Source organism: Zootoca vivipara, chromosome 6, assembly GCF_963506605.1.
Source record: "Zootoca vivipara chromosome 6, rZooViv1.1, whole genome shotgun sequence".
Taxonomy (NCBI): domain Eukaryota; kingdom Metazoa; phylum Chordata; class Lepidosauria; order Squamata; family Lacertidae; genus Zootoca; species Zootoca vivipara.
The window spans coordinates 8,854,470-8,874,456 of record NC_083281.1 but is presented as its reverse complement, the minus strand read 5'-3'; the positions used below and the strand labels follow the sequence as shown (position 1 = coordinate 8,874,456).

The 19,987-nt window shown below is 46.5% G+C and overlaps 1 protein-coding gene across 2 annotated transcripts in view; it reads right to left on the bottom strand.

Moving 5' to 3' along the window:
* Window positions 1-831: 831 nt before the first annotated feature.
* The window catches only part of KDM4B (lysine demethylase 4B), a 203,598-nt gene continuing 184,442 nt past the window's right edge, over window positions 832-19,987 (bottom strand). For both annotated transcript variants that reach the window (XM_035119108.2, XM_035119112.2), the window contains exons 15-22: window positions 14,761-14,837; window positions 14,449-14,504; window positions 10,638-10,746; window positions 4,690-4,875; window positions 4,429-4,593; window positions 2,768-2,887; window positions 2,077-2,169; window positions 832-1,443 (exon numbers count right to left, since the gene is read on the bottom strand). In XM_035119108.2, coding sequence (XP_034974999.2) covers window positions 1,255-1,443; window positions 2,077-2,169; window positions 2,768-2,887; window positions 4,429-4,593; window positions 4,690-4,875; window positions 10,638-10,746; window positions 14,449-14,504; window positions 14,761-14,837 — 995 coding nt within the window. In that variant the 3' untranslated portion in view covers window positions 832-1,254. The remainder of the gene's footprint in view (window positions 1,444-2,076; window positions 2,170-2,767; window positions 2,888-4,428; window positions 4,594-4,689; window positions 4,876-10,637; window positions 10,747-14,448; window positions 14,505-14,760; window positions 14,838-19,987) is intronic.

The window sequence follows — 19,987 nt, the reverse complement described above, 5'->3', positions numbered from 1 at the left end:
AAACGGTGAAGTGAGGGAAAATTATTTTTGGTACAGATCATACTTGGGACCATTTGAAGCATGTGGCAAACCCTGTATACAGAGTACAGGCTAACCTCTTCTCCCTGCCCCCCCAACCGCCCCCAAAAGGGTTGATTTGTGCAGTCACCAAGTTGCTGCAACTGAGCAAAAGCAAGCTGTCACCAGTTCAAGCTGAACCAAGACATGCTGTCATGTCTCGCTCCTGCTAAACGACTCCTGCAGCTCATAACTTCGTCTGCACGGGAATCAGGACCACAGTTCATTTGACTACCTCCTTCCATCACCTGCCAAAGAACAGTCAATTGACTTACTCACAATGCCAGGGAAATAATATCCAACCTTCCCAAACGTCCAACACAATGGTGGTGATTGCAACAGGCAACTTATTGACTTTTATGAAAGGGTTAACACTGAATTCTGTCCAGTAGTGGTTCTGTTGTGATGCTCTCATTTATTATAAAACATTTCGGCTAAAGGAAAACTTTCTTTGTTCAACACAAACATTACCCCAACATAAAAGAGGTGTTTCAATAAAACCTGCCCTCCCTCCAATAAAACCTGGGGGTTCATTTGTTTTAAAGCCATGTTCGGGGGGGGGGGGGTAGAAACACTTCACTTTTTCATTACATTGCTGCTGCTTGTATTGTTTTGTTTTTAAAATGCAATTGCTTTTTTCTTCCTTTTTTATAGAAAGTGTGTGTGTGTGTGTGTGTGTATCACACACATAAATTGCTAATTCCAAAAAGGCGGCTTCAGTAGTCAGGGAAATAGCACCTTTTTAAGAAATACAGAAAAGAAGGAAAATATATATTGAGAGAGTAAGGGAGGAAAAAAACAGATTTAAAAACTGGAGTGAACACTTCTCCAAGCTTTTAACCACTGAAAACAAACAAAAAACAAAGAATCAAAGGTTCAGTTGCACAAAGCTCCATTGACACATATTCTTCCAAAGTTTCTGTGCGGAAGGTTACCCACCTCCCCCCAAAAATGTTTTGTCTACTCAAAAGTTCATCAACAGGAAGAACAGAGGTAGGCCAGAGCAAGACAAGCTCCTCTGAAGTCCACACCAAGAACAGAATAAAATTATTAATTTGCAAGTTATTGCACAAAGGCTGGGGTTTCCCACGCCACAGTTTTCTAGTTAAATTACTTTTCGCAGGGATGTGAAAAAGGATGCTTTAAAAAGTTGCGTCTTTTTTTAAGAAAAAAATTAAAATCACTGTTCCTCTGGGTTTAGAACATAGTGCTGCTCTGTGCTCCTGGCTGGAACGGTGTCTGCAGCAGGGTCTCCATGATGGCAAGGTAGTTGGGGCTGGGCCCAGGGTCTTCGGGGCTCTTGGTGTTGCCCACCCGAGGGCGCTTGGCTGCTTTCAAGTCGTCTCCCGAGACGGCACCTTCCTGAGGCGTCCCAGTGCTGAGCGACTAGAAGGGCAACAGGAGAATGACAGGTGTGAGAGGAAGGCAGAAGGCAGAGAGAACTCAAGCACCCTTTCAGACGAGAGGAGACAAAATTTCACAAAAGGCAGGAGACCCTCTTAGACCAATGAACTTGAATTAATCCTGAGGTGGGACAATTGGTGAAAGCATCTCCTCGTGGACCCAAGCGTCACTTTATGAGATTTCTGAATGAATACAACACCATTTATTGATCACTCGGTTTCTCCAAGGGGTGGATAGAGTCACAAATATGGTGGTATAATAAATAATAATAATAATAATAATAATAATAATAATAATAATAATAATGCCACATTCACACCACATAATACTGATGATATAATAATGATAATGATAATGATAGCAATGGTGATGGAGACAACAGCAACAACTTTTTATCTATTTTGTTGGAAGCTGCCCACAGTGGCTGGGGCACTATAAATTATTTTTCCTCAGGTGCCAAAATACCTCAGGCTGCCCCTAGCCAACAGGTAACCTATTTAACAAAGTCAGTGACTAGAAAGGGGACATGACTTCTCTCCACTGCAGCAAAAATTGTCCTGGTAAACAATTCAAAGCAGCAGCAGCTTTGTAAAAAGTAAGCCCTGAGATACCTACCAAGCGTGATTTTACTCTCTTGGGAAGCTCCTCTTCCAGGGTGTAGATCTCGCCTCTTTTGACCATCAGCTGTGAGCCGTCTTCAAACTCTACCTACAGAGGGGAATGAGTGTGGCCATCAAGCAATCTGACCTCCAGCTTACATTTCATAACCTGTGCGGGACCAGCCAACCATCCTTCCTTCTAAACCTAACCAATACTATTTAGCCCCAGAAAACGGGTTCTCGTTCTGTTCACCATTTGGTTGTATGCGTTATTCCTCTTAAGCGATGCATATCCAATTGGGAAATGATTACGCCATGAATCAAGATGGCTCCAGTTTAAAGGGCATAACCCTCTCAGCAGGGCTTGCTTGCTAACATACAGTTCTCTCCAGAACATGGAGGAGCAGCACACACATCAGGAATAGGGTTGCCAGACTCAATAGAGGACAGGACTTCTGTGCCTTTAATTGCCCTGCTCTCTTTTGAGTCTGGAAACCTTAAAGAGAAACCAGCAGAGCCTCAAAAGAGAGCATGGCAATTAAAGGCACAGAAGTCCTGTCCTCTATTGAGTCTGGCAACCCTAGTCAGGAAACATCACTCCAGGGAAGTCACCAGTCCATCTTTGTATTCCAGAAACAAGTCCATTTCCCTGGTAGTAAAAGTATCTAGCCTGGAAGGCAAAGGCAAAGGGATTGCTGGACGCTTACCTGAAAGATCTGGCTGACCTGGGCAGCAATAAACTTGGCTTGGTAAGTGATGCCATCCGTCAGCTGCAGCTGAAGCACCTCTCCCTCAGCGGGTGGCCCCATCTTGAGGCAGTCTCTGCTCTGAGAGACAAGTCAGGGAAGAAAGTCAGAGGGACTGTGGGAGGGAGGGAGGGGAGCACGCAGAAATGGCTGGCACCTTAACACTTTCAATTAAGGAAGTCTGGGAAGGGGCTGTAGCAGGCAAACACCCACAGACACGTTTTACAGGATTTTCAATGAAAGACCCCAAGCACAAATAGTAAGGTAAGGCTATAAAAGGCTACCAGACATGATCTCTACATACTTCTGCAGCATGAGGGCAGTAAGTCCATGAATACAAGGGGGGTGGGGGGTGGAGTTGATGCTTGTGCAGATCCTGCTTGCTGGCTTCTCACCATAGCTGCCAAGTTATCCCTTATTTTAAGGGATTTTCCCTTATGCTGAATAGGCTTCCTCGCGAGAAAAGGGAAAACTTGGCAGCTATGCTTCTCACAGGCCTCTGACTAGCCATGTGTGAGAACAGGATGCAGTTCTAGATGGGCCTTTAGTCTGATCCAGCTTGTTTTCTTTAATAATTGCATATACAAAATATAGAATACAAGGGGCTGCCATCCCTGCTTGCCAACCCCACATACCTGCGGACTCCATTGCCAACCCTTCTCCCACACCTGGGCCAATCCCTCCTCTCTTGACATCTCGCTCCCTCCTCACCTACCCCAGACTTTCCCACCTGAAGCACCTCTCCAATGAAGCAATGTTTAACAGAAGGGAGGATGGTCTTCAGAAAGCCATTTGCCAAACCACACTCTAAAGTAGGGTGGTAGGCATTTCAAACAGCTTGCTACCACTTTCCGCTGTTTTGCTTGCCTGTCGTTCTGTCATTAAGCTGGAGGTGGCCACACAAGCTGCAGCACAATTACGGCTTTACAATTTTAATATATAGCAAGAGAGAATACACACACCTCTATCAATTTTAATCTCTCATTTATCTAACATGCCCCCATTTATGAGAACAGTGGAAAAGGCCCTATATAAGCCAAGTCGTACCTTGGAAGCCGAACGGAATCCATTCCAGAAGGCCATTTGACTTCCAAAATGTTTGAAAACCAAAGTTTGGCTTCTGATTGGCTGCAGGAAGCTCCTGCAACCAATCGGAAGCTGCGCCGGACGCCCGGCTTCCGAAAAGTGTCCGAAAATCGGAACAGTCACTTCTGGGTTTTGATTGCCCAGGAGCCGATTTGTTCAGGAGCCAAGGCGTTCGAGATCCAAGGTATGACTGTATATAATAAAATAAATTGAACCATCTTTTATCACAAACTTCTTGATCACGTAAATACACATATTCTGCAAGTTTTACCAGTGAACCTTGTGAAACCACTCTTCCTTGGATGGTACAACAGAAGCAATTTTTTTGTCATTCATAAATTCCATACTAGATCTAGATCTTCAGCTCAAACTATATTTTTTAAAATCTAACTCAAGAAGACAGAATTCTTATTTTAGTAATAATAGAAACAAGACTCACGGCCATATAAGCAGAAAAGATAAAAGTAGTACACACCCTCTAGAATGGCAAAGAGACCTACAGAAGATTTTCCCACCTCAAACCAATGCTAACTTACAATAATGTTCTCTGGATAAACGTTGTCGCTGTAGGAGCCATCCTCAAAATTGACTTCGTAGAAGGTTTGTGTTGTCACGCCAATCACTTTGCACCGGTAGTAGAGACCGTTCCGGTTCTTTGTAATCACCGTCTGCGCTAGCGATACCTCCCTTGAAAATGGGATCTACAAACGGCAGATTAAAAACAACGACGAGATTAGGCTTCTTTAAAAAGAGAGAGAGGGGTGAAGGAAGAGGGATAAACCACTGAGGAGACCTACCATGTGGCTTCCCGCTTTGTGTTTGAAGCAGGTGATGGACACAGCATAGGGCCAATCATCTGGCTCGATTGGCACCCCTGCTGCGTGGGCGCAGGTGACATGGAAAGAGGTGGAACAGTGTTCATGAGAGCATTGGATACAGGCACCTGACACTTTCTTTATCCATCTCCGGCAGTACACACATTTCTGGGGAAGGAATAAAGGTTGGTGTTACTGCATGGGCACGCCATGGACATTTTGGCAATTTTAACTTGACTTCCTATGCTTGTGCCGCCACCTGCAGCTTGGCTCACGTATTCGAATCCCTGGGAACAATTTGTTTTGCAGATGAAACTGCTGTTAGGGTGCGGGCTAGGACACATTCCACATCAGCCATGAGGTAAACTTATGACAGGCCCTGCTCTTTCAGCCCCCCCCCTTTGCGATTCAAGTATCTTCATTTGTGAATTGCCAGCCTAGAGGCAGATACATACACGTGGGGTTGGGCAAGACTTTATGGGCCATCTTTGCATTGTAAGGCCAGAATTGATGTACTGTTGCTTTACGTTTCTTTACATTGTCTGCAACAATTGTGATGTGAAACACCTGTGGTCAACTTTATATGTTCTATGCCTTTGTGTTGTAAGCATCAGCAGCAGTGAGCATTGATCCACTAGTATGATCTTCATGTATGGAAGTGAGAGCTGGACCATAAAGAAGGCTGATTGCCGAAGAATTGATGCTTTTGAATTATGGTGCTGGAGGAGACTCTTGAGAGTCCCATGGACTGCAAGACCTATCCATTCTTAAGGAAATCAGCCCTGAGTGCTCCCTGGAAGGACAGATCGTGAAGCTGAGGCTCCAATACTTTGGCCACCTCATGAGAAGAGAAGAATCCTTGGAAAAGACCCTGATGTTGGGAAAGATGGAGGGCACAAGGAGAAGGGGACGACAGAGGACGAGATGGTTGGACAGTGTTCTCGAAGCTACGAACATGAGTTTGACCAAATTGCAGGAGGCAGTGCAAGACAGGAGTGCCTGGCGTGCTCTGGTCCATGGGGTCACGAAGAGTCGGACACAACTAAACGACTAAACAACAACATGATCTTCACTAGTATGTATATTTTATTGATAATTATTCAGTATGTACCTCTTTATATATTTTGTTCTACTATATATCTTACATACAGGTTGCTCAGTTTTGTTGTCATTCATTGCTTGCGATTCCATTTCTAGCTGAAGACTTTATTCCAAAACAGTTGAACTATTCTGGATGCACTGTGCTTTTGAGACTTTGGAGAGACGTCTTCCTTTGAGAGATGGTTTGGCATTCCTTGCTATTCACTGGTTGTGTGAACCTTTGTTTGACTCTGATACATATAACAACTTGCAGTTATTTTGTGAGATGTGTTGTATGATATATACATTGTTTTGAAGTGGCTTATTCGTATATTTTGAATGACATCAGACAGATTATATATTTACTAACAGTTATTAGCCAGCGTATTGCATTTTTGTAGTCTGAGCTGAGAGAAGCTGAAGATTCCCTTCAGGTGCCGCTATAGGGCATGTCATATATCAGCAGTTGTTCTATCCAGGGAGGGATTTGGGTATTGGCAATTTAATAATGAGATTTCACTGGTATTGACTAGCTGACTTCATCGCACACTTCACAACAGGCCCCCAACACTGGCATTTTGTGTGTGTTTTCTAAACTGAAGTATCAAAATGTGCACAAATGAAAATACATCAAAACTACATGCCAGACCAATACAGGAACATACACAAAAATATATCAGTCACTAAAAAATTACTCATAGAGCATGTCAGCCACTGTAGCAGATTTAGTCCATGTACTAATTGTTCCTTGAAAAACTCAAAAGTTCCGCCCTATAGCTACATCAAAATAATTTACCCCCAAAATTTATTCGACTTGCCCAATTTCTTCTTGAACTATGGCTTCTTTCCCCCCATTATTGGAAGAAACAATCCAACATTCCTTCTATTGCTTCAATACCTTTCCCCTTTTATAATGCATCATGCCTGTCATTCTCAAACGTCTGACCCCTAGCTGTCACTCTGGCATTTGAGCAGACCTTGCACAGTGATAGAAAGGCAGAGATTATTAAGAGCAACTACATTTCAAGTTGTGGCAAAGGCCGGCTCAGGGGCAAACAAAGGCCGGGCGGTGCAAAACCCAAAGGTCCAGCCCACCTCCTCCTTTCTGAAATGCAATTAGCAGTGCCACCTTTCAGTGCTGACAGAGGCAACTGGAATGGCTTCCAATGTAGATCTGATTGAAGCTGAAATGAGCCAGCACTGGGAAGGGCCTCTCTTCCAGGAACTCTCTCCACATGCCTGCCCTTGAAGATGTGGGCTGTGCAGGGAATTCTGGGGTGCATTCAAGGGTGCAACAGCTGGGTCAGCACAGACCAAGACCACATGCTAGAAGGTATCTAACACTATCTCAAAAACAATTGCCAAAGACTAGGGCAGCTCTTGGGAGTGCCACATGTTAGAATGCCAGACACTGACTGTACTGTAGCTTTTCTCAGGGCATCCAGACCAGAGGAGCCAGCAGGGGCCTAGCTACTGCTTCAAGCTCAGTTCCTCAGTCTGAGAAACTTGCAAGTGTGTATCTGAAGAAGTGTGTACGCACACAAAAGCTCATACCAATGTCAAACTTAGTTGGTCTCTAAGGTGCTACTGGAAGGAATTTTTTTTATTTTGCAAGTGAGAGACGCTGCTAAAATAGATACCTCTTGCAGCCCCGCTATCTTCCCACTATGGAAAATGTCTACTAACTCACACTGTGCGCCTCTGGATCCCTGCCTGCTGAACGCGACAACCGTACTATTTGGACCATGTTACTTCCATTGACCCCAGGAGCTCTTTTCCAGGAGTGAGCTTGCCTGCTTTTCTTCTCATTGAGAAAAACTTCTGGGGTTCCCTGAAACACCGTTTAAAACTTGCTGATCTAGAACCACCCACTCATCTACATTCTGCCTCTCATCATCGCCTCCGGTCACTCAACCCACGCAACTCAAAACCAATTTTCTAGCAAATTAAGTTAACAACACACCAAAGCAGGGGGAGGAGGAGACACGCTCTGCCATAAATGCATCCTGACAAGTCAGACAAGGAGGAAGAAGCTGAGCATCTCCCCCAGCCATCATCAGTCTCTCAAGATAAAACGTTACCAGGGAAGAAGCAGCAGTAATCTTTTAAAGGTATGAGATGAAGGGAGCAAAGGAGAAACCATGTGCCTACAAACAAACCTCAGAAATAAAGCCATGCTGAAAAATCGTTATCATCGCCACCATCATTGCTAAGAGTAAGAAATGGCCTGTTTGCCCCATGATGGAAGCTACATTTCATGTACTCCACAGAGGAGATGACAGCTAATTATTCCGAATCTATGCATCGTAAATAATTTACTGATGCGGGCCCGCAAAGCCCCATTAATCAGGAGCCACACAAATGGTGTTGTTGCTAAACCAAGCAGCACATTGCACGTATGACAAAGGAGAGCTTGGCCTTGATACCTGACATGTGTGGCGGGGCCACAGCTCAGGTCCCTCCCCCCTAAAGGAGGGACCCCCTCCACCACCCAGCTAACAAAATTTGTAAAGCAAACAGAAATAGCAAGATGAAGACAGCAGTTTTCCTTCACTGTGCCATAACAGCATTTATTCCACAGCATCAAAATCAAATATTAGACAAGGGGTCAGCAACTAGAAGCTCTGGGGCCAAATCTGGTCCCCCAGAGATAAGAACAGTGATGAGGTCAATGGAACCTTGGCAGCAGGGTGTGTGTGTGTGTGTGTGTGTGTGTGTGTCTTATCAAAGTGGCCCTTTGGAATCATAGAATTGTACAGTTGGAGGGGACCCCAGGTGCCATCTAGTCCAACCCTCTGCAATGCAGGAAACTCAGCTAAAGCATCTGTGACAGATGGCCATCCAACCTCTGCTTAAAACCCCGCAAGGAAGGAGAGGGAAGAACAGCTGCTAATCATATGCAAATTCTACACTCCAGCAGTGTGAATGCAGAAGCACGGGGTTTATGGACATACCCTGCCCTCCCCTGCCCTTAGCAGTTACGACTGAGCCCAACCTGCAGCGTTGAGAGTTTGAGCAGGGGGACCAGGCCTCATCTCCTTGTTCAGTTATGGAGACTTTGGGTAGACTTGGGCAAATTCTCTAGCTTTCAGCCTTTATTCTGGAAACAATAGGCCTAGTCCCAGATGACACCACATGGAAGGAAGACAGAAAACCTGTCTTTTCAAAACTCAAGATAACTGTCTGCTTAAACCTTTATTATCACAATATGCTCTTCCTGCCCTCTCCCCGATTCTTTGTTCTGCCACCTAGGATCCCAAGCCTCATTGACCTTTATATCACCACCTGCTCCTTCTTCGAAGCAAGAACCAGCTCATAGAACTTTTTTTCCTGAAGCAATTAGACAGTTGTGCCTGAGTGTTTCCTTAAAAGACCTCCTGTCACTACATGGTGAAATGTGCAAAGGAGAACAAGCAGTGGATTTGGGTGCTAGGTTTCTTGCTTTTAAACTAGTTAACTGCGGCAGGGGGCTCATCTTCTGCAAGATGTCTTGCCTGATTCGCTCTCCCACTGAGACTAATTCAAGCCCGGTCTATTTAACCCACTCAAGATTTCATTGCAAAAAAGGGAGGGAGCTATTTCTCTCTTTATGGCATGAGGAGCTGCACAATCTGAACAAGAATTCAAATACTAGGCTAGATTACGGCAATGCATTATACATGGGGCTGCCTCTGAATATGGGTTTGGAAACTTCAGTCGCTGCAGAATTCATTGGCCAAGTTGCTCACCGGGGCAAGACGGTTTGAGCATATAACGCCAATCCTGTCTTGACTGCACTGGCTGCCAATCAGTTTCCAGGCCGAATTCAAAGTGCTGGTTTTGACCTATAAAACTTTAAATGACTCAGGACTGCAATACCTTCAAGACTGCCTCTCCCCATATGAACCAACCTGGACCCAGCAATCATCATCAGAGGCTCTTCTTCATGTGCCTTAATCAGACCTCATCTGTTCTCCAAGACAGGCAGAGATCTTTCCAGAGCCCTTTAATGGAGGACTGGACCAGGGACCTTCTAGAGGCAAAATATGTGCTCTACTACTGAGCTAAGGATTCTTTCAACAGATTCTTGCAGCAAGGTGGAGGAGGAGTGTGCCTCTTCATTTCTGTTTGCTGCAGTTCAGCACAGCTCCTTACGTGGAGTGCCGTAGTTAGACTCAACACCATGATTTGCCCCCAGCCCTTCAGATCTGCTCATCCCACCACCCAAGGAATGAAGGGATTATTGGGAGCAGCTGGAAACTCTCCCAATTTGTGTTTATGTGTGTATGTACGTGTTTGCATTTTGAGGCTCTTGATTCTAAAACTTGCATATGGGCCAGTGCATGTGGTTCCTGAAACAACAAGGGCGAGTGGCAAAAAAGACCAAATACATTCTATGAAACTGCTATTCAAAACAGCAAGGAAATGCAGAGCAGACAAAGGGATGGGACAAGCCGTAAAGCCTCATGGCAGCTGCAGAGGACTTAACAGATTTCTCTGGGGAGGCCCATTAAGCAGAACAAGCAAGTCCCATGTAAAAAAAGGATTTTTAATTTGCTGTTACAAGCGTGGGTAATGAAGAGGACGGCGAGCTGGAAATGTCAGGTTATCCATAAAGGAGCTAGCTCCACACAATTTATCGCTTGTGTATCAATTCAGAGCCGTCACTCTGGCCTGAATAATGAATGCATTTTACCTCCACAGCATGAACCAAAGCCCCCTTTGTAGGGGGAGGGAGAAACTCAACGGCATAACAGAGCCTCTTCTAACCCCCAAGCCAAAGTCTGCCAGAGCTCTCAGCAGGCTAACACCCTGCGACACTTTTCAAGTTACGTCCCTCCTTTTTCCTGCCCATTTTGATGGGCCCTTACCAGTTTCCACCTTTGCTCCAAAATGGCAGTGATGTCTACAGGGTGGCGCTCAATGACATTGAGGAAGCGAGCTTCAGGGACAGCGATTGCACAGATTACATGGACCCACCTGAAAAACAACGAAGATGGAAATAATAATAATAATAATAATAATAATAATAATAATAATAATAATGCTACTCTCTTCCCTCAGATAATAATTTTAAAAGTTGTTACCAAAAAGTTGCAGGAAGAAGTGCAACAGGAATTGTTTAAGTAATAGGTAGATGAGAGTACGAATAAATTTGGCACTTAACCCAAAAGAGGGCTTTTGAAATTGGGAGTCCTCCAAGGATTGGTATTCAGGCTTGTGTTTTTTAACTTGTTCATGAACAATCTAGAGTTAGGGGTGAGAAGTGAGGCAGTCAGGTTTGCTGGTGATACTGTTCAGGGTCATTAGAACAAAAACAAAAATTGCGAAGAGCTACAAAAGGACCACTCCAAACTGAGTGAATGGGTGGTTAAAATGACAAATGCAATTCAATGTAAACTAGTGTAAAGTGATGGCTGTGGGGGCAAAAAACCTTAATTCCACACATATGCTCATGGGGTTTGAACTGGCAATGACTGGCCAAGAACAAGACCTTAGGGCCATAGTGGATGGCTCAAAGATGATGTGTGGCAGCTATGAGAAAGGGAGATTCCATGCAAGGGATCATTAGGAACGGAACTGAAAATATAGCTGCTGGTATCATAACGCTTTTACACAAACGTATGGCATTACTGCATTTGGAAGATTGCCTCGCCTCAAAAAGGATGTGGTAGAGTTGGAAAAGGTTCGGAAAAGGCCAACCCAATTGATCAAGTTCTCTATGAGGAAAGGTTGCAACATTTGGGGATCTTGAGTTTAGAGAAAAGGTAAGAAATAAAATTATGCATGGCATGGAGAAAGTGGATACAGAACAGTTTTTCCTCCCTCTCTAATAGCACTAAAACTTGTAGACATACAATGCAGCTGAATGTTGAAATATTCAGGAGGGATAAAAGAAAGGACTTCTTCATGCAGTGGATCGTTAAAATGATGACACTCACTCCCACAGAAGGCAGTGATAGCCACCAAGTTGGATAGCTTTAAAAGATGATTTAACAAATTCATGGAGGAGACGGCTATCAGTGGCTGCTAACCAGCCATGATGGCAATGCTTTCCCTCCCCAGCTGGAGGCAGTAACGCTTCTGATTGCCAGTTTGCTGGAAACGCTTCAGTTGCTGGAGAGTGCCCTTCTCTGCTTGGGTCCTGCTTATGGGCTTCCTACAGGCATCTGGCCGGTCACCATGAGAACAGAATCCCGGACTAAGATGGCCTGATCCAGCAGGCTCTTCTTGTGCTCTTATGAGCATTCACAATGGAGGGGAAAGACACATTTGCAAGGTACTAACCTTGCTTCGCCATTTTCACCTTTGACACCAACTTACTGTGAGTTGCAGGTAACACTGGCAACACACAGCAACTGCCTACAGAGCTTGCAAACTTAAAACTTAGCTGAAGCCAAGATTTGGAAGCTCCATGTCACTACACTGCCTTTCTGATGAGGAAATATGAACATACAGCAGCAGCCCTGGTCCTTCCAGCAGTTCCTCCACAATCCCTCCTGAAGCCAGTTGTGAGGGTTGTACGTGAGAAGCTCCTTGCTTTTTGGAACAAGGAGGACACATGTGACCTGTGGCTGTCCATGGACCATGTGGCCCACAGGCTAGCAGTTGCTGGTCACTGGCAGAGACAGGGGCGTACCCAGGATCAAAACTAGGGGGGGGGAGCCATGGTCGTTCAGGGGCGGGGCCAAGGCACGGAAGGGGAGGGGCCACAAAGTGGGAATGTGGGCGGGGCTACAGGGCCAGCGGGCCCGATGACTCTGCGGCGGCTGCAGCCACTAAATGAACCCCGGGAAACGGGGCGGGGTGGGGGCGCCAGAGGGATCCGTCACACCACAGTGCCAGGGTGCCAGGTATGCTTAACACGGCCCTGCTCTGAAAACACCGCTCCCATCCATTTACGGCTAGCCACCCCCCTGAAAAACCCCTTTGGGCCCTGCTTTCCCTCCTCCAGCTCCCCCTGAAGCCTTGCCAGTTCCCACCCTATATATCTGGGATGGGGAAGGAGCTCAGAGGTCTGCTAGTCCTGGGGGGCCACCCCCCCGTGGCCTGGGAGGATACTGGGGGACCCCCCCGCCAAGCTGAGACCCTCAAAGAAGAAGAAGAAGGTGGGGTGGCGCAGTGCAGGCGAGCGAGCCCCCCCCCAGCTGCGACCCTACGGCGGCGGCTCCCCCGCCCTCAACGCCCCTCTCTCGGCAGGGGCAGCAAGGGAGAGTGGCTGGGGGGGGGGATTGCAAAGAAGGAAACAGCAGCCAATGCCCGGAGAGGGCAATGCATGCAGGGGGAGCGGAGAGCTGTGCCGCCCCCCCAAGGCAGCTCCTTTCCTATTGCCGGGGGTGGGGGGCGGCGAGGAAGGGTCACTGCCGCTGGGCTACTCCTGCCGCCGGCAATCCGGCGCAAGCGCCCCCATGCAGCTTCCTTGCAGCAGCCACGACCACCGCCTTTGGGCGCCGCCCCCCACTCCTCCTTTGCGGGCTTCTGCCCGCTGAGGCTGAACTGGCTCCTGTCGGTGCACTTCCTCTCCCGGCCCAGGAGGAGTCTCAGTAGCAACTCCTAACTCAGGGGGGTGCGGAGGGGGGGAAGGGGGCGATTCCCAGCCCGCGGCGCCGACGATCGCAGTGAAGCCTACCGGGAGGCAGAGCGCGGCAGCGGCTGCAACCAATGCAGGGAGCCGCGTCTCCTTTGCTTGCCAGCCCAGCAGAACTCTTAGGAAGGAGAGGTTGCCGCCGGGCAGGGCTTTCCATTGGGAGGCACGAAGGCTTTAGTGGGCGGTAATTGGTGCAAATGTAGGCAGGGCGGGCTGAGAGGAGCTGCCGCCGAGGAGCCGTGGCACCAGCAGCGTTTCCTCCCCCCCCTCCCGTTTCAACAAGCGGGGCGCCTGCGCAGGGTATTTGCTTCCCTAGTCGGGCCCGCAGTTTGGCCTTCTGGGGGGGGCAGCTACACCCCCCTGCCCCATGCTGGGTACACCCATGGGCAGAGAGCTAACTGGCAGCAAGGAAACTGGACTAATCAAGTCTCCGAGTATCTAGGAGCACTTATACAGAAGCAACAATTCTGGCACACCTCGCAATAGGAAGGGTGTGTGTGTGTTGTGCCTCAGCCTGTCTCACTTTAGAACTCACTAGTTGAATGCCTGCAACATTTATTTCTCAAAGTTTTGGGAGAAGTCTCTAAAGCATGAAACAGGGAACATGTGGCCCTCCATATACTGTTGGACTCCCAACTCCCAGCCTCAGCCTGCGCAGCCAATGCTCAGGGAAGACAAGAATTATCATTCAAGAACATATGGAGTGCCACAGCTCCCCCAGCCTAGTTCTGGAGAATGGCCCTTTCCCCTGCTTAACCCCTCCCCATTGTCCCTGGGAAAATGGCCCTGCCACTGCTAAGCCACAGCGCCACTAACTTAAAAATAAAAATGCCAACAGAAATATTAAACAGAAAGCTTAGCTGCAAAATCTCCCTGAAGAGTTAGAAATGCATTTGTTGGGGGGGGGCTCACACAGATTAAGGTAGCCTAAACCACCCAAGAGACTGCGAATGGAAAAAACAAATCCAAGTCCATCTAGAAAGGTAGCCATAGCAATGGGATTTTGAGGATCTTCTTGTTATAAACTTATAAAATCCTGGTGGATTGGGAGGCATGCAATTAATATATATATATTTTTAAAAAATTCTCTATACCTTCCATCTGTGGTCCTTTGAAGGGCTCCTCCCCTGAGATTACAAAGACAGCAATCCTACAGGCACAAGATTGAAAAAATAGGTTAGCAATTAAAGAAGAAAAAAGACATTTCAAGGAAGAGTCCAAACATTTTCATATTAGGCGCATGTCTATTGATGTAGCATCTGGGAAATCTTTTAAAACAAAATAAGCAAGCAGTATGTTTATAGTCCACATGGTTATGAAGTTAAGCTTGAACCCTAAATTGGGACATGCACATTATAGCCTTGGCCCAATGTCCTTTTGGCCACCTCCAAAAAGGCTTGACTTACCGCTAGCAATGCATTGGCTGAGCACCGGGAACAGGTCCAGCCTTCATTCACTATGTCAGGATGTATCCCATAGCAACCTGTGACAAATAGAAAAGCATCAGGTTGAAATAAATAGAAAGCAACACTAAAAATCCAGGCGTATATTTCACATTTTGGCTCCTTGAGGAGCAGAATTGATGCCATGGGAGCAATGCAGGAAACCATTTTAGTAAAAACCAGAGGCTCAGAGAGAGGAAGGGAAAACCATCTTGTGCACAAAGCTCAGCTAATGAATTATCCGCATGCCTAGCTCACTCATTTCTGGTGCTCGGAACAAGATATGAATAACACACCTAATAAAAACAGACAAAAGATGAATACTATGCCCTCTCTCCTCCCTACCATCCAAAATCTTCCCCTCTAAATGCTAGCCCAAATTAAAAAAATATTTTGCAATGTTTTTGCAAGAAGTTCAAAAGCTAGGGCAGGGGTTCCCAACAAAATTTTCTCGAGGACCCCTCATCGAGCCGCTATTGTGACAAGGACCTCCATTAATTCCTAATCCTAAAATTAAAAAGTGAGAGCCAAATTAAGAGTCTTTTTATATTTTATATTTATACGTTTTTTACAGTTACAACAGAGTACTCCATCAGTATACAGTTAGTTTTAATTTTCAGTTCTTAATGAGATAAGTTAAATCTGTCCTCTGAGTCCATTATTTCTGAAATATTAGGTTCAAAACTTGAAACTTTCACTCTGAAATCCGACCGCATGTCGAGCCGATTCCTATATTTGTTTTTCATGAAACACATGGAAGAAAATGCTTGCTTTGTTTACAAACACTACTGTTTTGCAAAGAGGCAGCGCGCGCCAGGGAGGAGGGAGGGGAATGGAGAAGACAGGGTACCTGCGCAGTAGCGCACAAATGAAGCCAACGCGCGCAAAGCATCTTGGGGAGGTGAGCGTTAGTAGAATGCGCGCGCTGCCTCTTTGCAAAACAGTAGTGTTTGTAAAGCGCCACCTAACGGCATACAGCAGAACTACTGCCTCTATCTAATTCTAGTTTTGCGCTAGACTCTGCTCATGCAGGAAGCGGCCAAAACAAAAAATCTGTTATCATACAAAATATATTTAATATATTTTTTATTCTAATAGCATCTTGAGGACCCCTGTGGCATAGCTCGCGGACCCCTGGGGGTCCCCGGACCACCTGTTGGGAACCACTGAGCTAGGGCATTGGCCCTCCTTTGGGATAGGAGACTTCTGCAGCTGAGAAGCAGCCACCACAGATGCTCTATGCACATCTCTGCACATCAGATGGACAGAAAATAAATTTACAAGGACATTTCATATTTAATATATAAAAGAGGCAGGCCCTTGGACCCTGTGCACACAATGAGATAAAACACCTGCTTTACATCAGGGGTGGGGAATCCAGTGCAGGGGCGTAGGAAGGTGGGGGCGGCCCACCCTGGGTGTCATCTCTGAGAGGGGTGTCAAAAAAGCACACTGCAGGGAGCTTGCTCTGCCGCTGCCGTCATGCGTGGCGCATCACACCGCCCCCGCTCAGCTCGCCCCGGGTGCACGGCATGGCCACCGCTCCGGCCGCCCATGCAGCGAACTCTGCCACTGATCCAGTGGCCCTTCAGCCTCAGTCTGCATGGCTTTCAGATGCTGCTGGTTCCCCACTCTGGTTCTACATGATTTAACTCTAGGAAAAGGGCCAAAGCAAAGTGAAAGGCTTCAAGTAAGGCACGGCCGCTCTCTCTCTTTCAACAGGGTATTTGGGTGAGGTACTTTAATACTTTATTTCTACAATCTCAGTGGTGGGGAGAGAATAAACCTTCAGGTAATGCTGAAGCCTTTTGAGTTACATAAAAGGCAGCTACTTAACAAGAGGCAGATATAATCCCCATAAGGGAAAGGATGGGGCAGTGGTTAAGTCAATAATGTAAAGCCCATCGTCTCCTTGAAGTTTCTTCCAGGTCTCCCTCCCTCCCTCCCCCCCCCCCCTCTCTCTCTCACGCACACACCCCAAGGCAGGGGAGGCAGAAGATTTAATCTAGACCTTGTGAAAAAGAAAGACCTCAGTTGTCACACCTTCAGAAAGCTGATCAGGAAAGCAAAATGGAAACTGTTGTCTTTAATTAAAATATTTATGGAGTCCAAAAGAGCTGTGTGAAGAGACTGTGAAATTTCAACATTGATTTCTTGCTTCAAGAGAACACAGAAAAATGTGCTTCTGTATTTGGGGAGAGGATGGAAGAATAGGTATTTTGGAAGAGCAGATGCATTTTTTGAAAGATGCAAACTAAAAACGAAATGCAAACAGAGGGAGAGAGACAGTAAAGAAGTATTGATTGTGCCGTGGGGGGGGGGGTGTTTTGCAACAACCACAGTGTAGTTTTCAAGCTCTTCAAGGTATGGAGAAAAAAAGAGCTTGGCTAGATTATGGAACTAGTAAAACCGGTGAAACCTGCAACAAAATGCCACAGTGCAAAGTGCTCCTGTTCTGAGTTACAGCAAGGCAGCGATATCTCCTTCCTGCACAGTCCCTTCTGGAGAGCCACAGGCTGGTATAGAATATGTCTCTTATGACTCTGGTGGGATGTGTACAGATGCAGGGACTGTATACTGTGGATTCATAGGGACGAAGCAGCACAGCAGGAAACACATGGCACCACCTTGCAGCACCTGTGCCAGTCAGGCCATCCAATGTCAGAGGCAAAGGGCATGCCATGCCTTGACTAGGAGAGTATCCAAGCGCAGCACATAGCACAAAGCAGTGCACTGAAGGATGCTGAGGGATAGGAGTATCCACTATGCTCCTTCCTTCTGGTGGCTTCAGCCAAGAATTAAGTCTGCCGCCTCCGATAATAATAATAATAATAATAATAATAATAATAATAATAATAATAATAATAGTTATCCCCCACCCATCTGACTGGGTTGACCTGGCCACAATGGATGGCTTCCAACAGAATATAAAAAACATAACGAAACATCAAACATAAAAAGCTTCCGGATTCAGAGCTGCCTTCAGATGTCTTCTGAAATAGTCGTATAATTGTTTATCTGCCAGGAGGGTGTTCCACAGGGCAGGTGCCACCACTGGGAAGGCCCTCTGCCTAGTTTCCTGTAACTGCACTTCTTGCAGGGAGGGAACTGCCAGAAGGCCCTCAGAGCTGGACCTCAGTGTCCAAGCTGGACGATGGGGGTGGAGACTCTCCTTTCCTTTCCTCCCCAATCTAATACTGCATGCAACACTAATGTCTCACAATAAAGGAAACCGATCTGCAGAAAACACAACTTGAAAAAAGAGGCAATGCACATATTTTTGAAATCTTTAATAAAAAAGTGATGTTTCAGAAACTTTCCCTTGTCCTTCCTAGACCTTATCTGCCTTCCAAATTAACCATGCTGCTCAGGCTGAAAGCTTTGGAGGAGGCTGGCCTATAATGGATGTGTCAGAGTGGGGAAAAGACCCAATGAAATAATGGACTCTCCTCTGATAGATACTGTCTTGCCAGGAGCCCAATCTATAAACAGAAAACATCAGAGGAGAGGCTTGAGCATCTGAAACAAAACAAAAAAAGCCCTTTGGTTTATGGCAGGTGACATTTCCAACCCTTGCTTGGGGTGAGTAAGAGAAGCTTTGATCTGGCTTCTTTTTCCCTTGGGGGTTTGCTTTCATATGGGAACTGCAGCTGCTTCCTATTGCTCAAGTATTTTGTTTTATTTACAGGTAGGTAGCCGTGTTGGTCTGATGTAGTCGAAACAAAAAATTAAAAAAATTCCTTCCAGTAGCACCTTAGAGACCAGCTAAGTTTGTCATTGGTATGAGCTTTCGTGTGCATGCACACTTCTTCAGATACCAAAGATTGCTTTGGCATCTTTGTTGGAAGATGCCCTCAAGGTTTCTTGTGAAGGACTGTTTGCATATACTTATAAGCACCAGCCCCTGTTCCTCACAAGGGTTATAGAAGGATAAGTCAGAGGGGAAGAAATCCATACTCAGGAGGACATCCTGGGAAAGACACCACAAGCCCCACTCTGATAACTTTCACAAAAGAGTACATGAGTTAGGTGTCTATGTGGTACACCCACCCCTTCCCTCCTCATTTAATTCTCTCCATAAAATAAAAAACCCTTAAGTGTCTGTTCGTGTCTGAAGACACTCCTTAAAGGCATTCCGTTCTTCCAAAACTCACATCTCCATTCTCCTCCCACTTGCCCAACAAGAGCTCGGAAGGGAAGGGGAAGCAGACCAATGGCAACTTCAGGACTAACATCTTAATGAGGAACAAATTCTATTAGGCCACAGCTCCGGGGCAGGGGCACATGCCCTCCATGCCGGTCCCAGGCACGTGAGTGGGAAACAAAGAGCAAGAGAGAAAAGTGGGCCCCAAAGCAAAATGTCCAACTCATGCAAAACAATCCTGCAGGACTGAAAAGGTTGTGTCCTGCTGTTTAAACACAAACTGGTCCAAACAGAAAGCATCCCTATATATGGATAGCTATCCCCAAAGATGTCACAGAGTCTGTGTTATACTTGTGATTCAAGGAACAGGCACATCAATGGAGTGTCTGGAGGTTGTTGGAGGATGGGTATTGTTTTGGGGGGACAGGGGGTGGGGGACCCCCTGGTTCTGAATGAGGTAATTGTGCCCCTGAAGGACCAGGTGTGCAGCCTGGGAGTCATTTTGGACTCACAGCTGTCCATGGAGCTGTGTCCAGGGCAGCTGCCTACCAGCTCCATCTGGTACGCAGCCTGAGAACCCACCTGCCCACAGACTGTCTTGCCAGAGTGGTACATGCTCTGGTTATCTCCCGCTTGGACTACTGCAATGTGCTCTACGTGGGGCTACCTTTGAAGGTGACCCGGAAACTACAACTAATCCAGAATGCGGCAGCTAGACTGGTGACTGGCAGTGGCCGCCGAGACCATGTAACACCGGACCTGAAAGACCTACACAGGATCCCAGTATGTTTCCGAGCACAATTCAGAGTCTTGGTGCTGACCTTGAAAGCCCTAAATGGCCTTGGCACAGTGTACCTGAAGGAGCATCTCACCCTCATCATTCAGCACTGAGGGCCTTCTGGCGGTTCCCTCACTGCAAGAAGTGAGGTTACAGGGAACCATGCAGAGGGCCTTCTCAGCAGTGACGCCTGCCCTGTGGGACACCCTCCCATCAGATGTCAAGGAAATAAACCACTATCTGACTTTTAGAAGACATCTGAAGGCAAC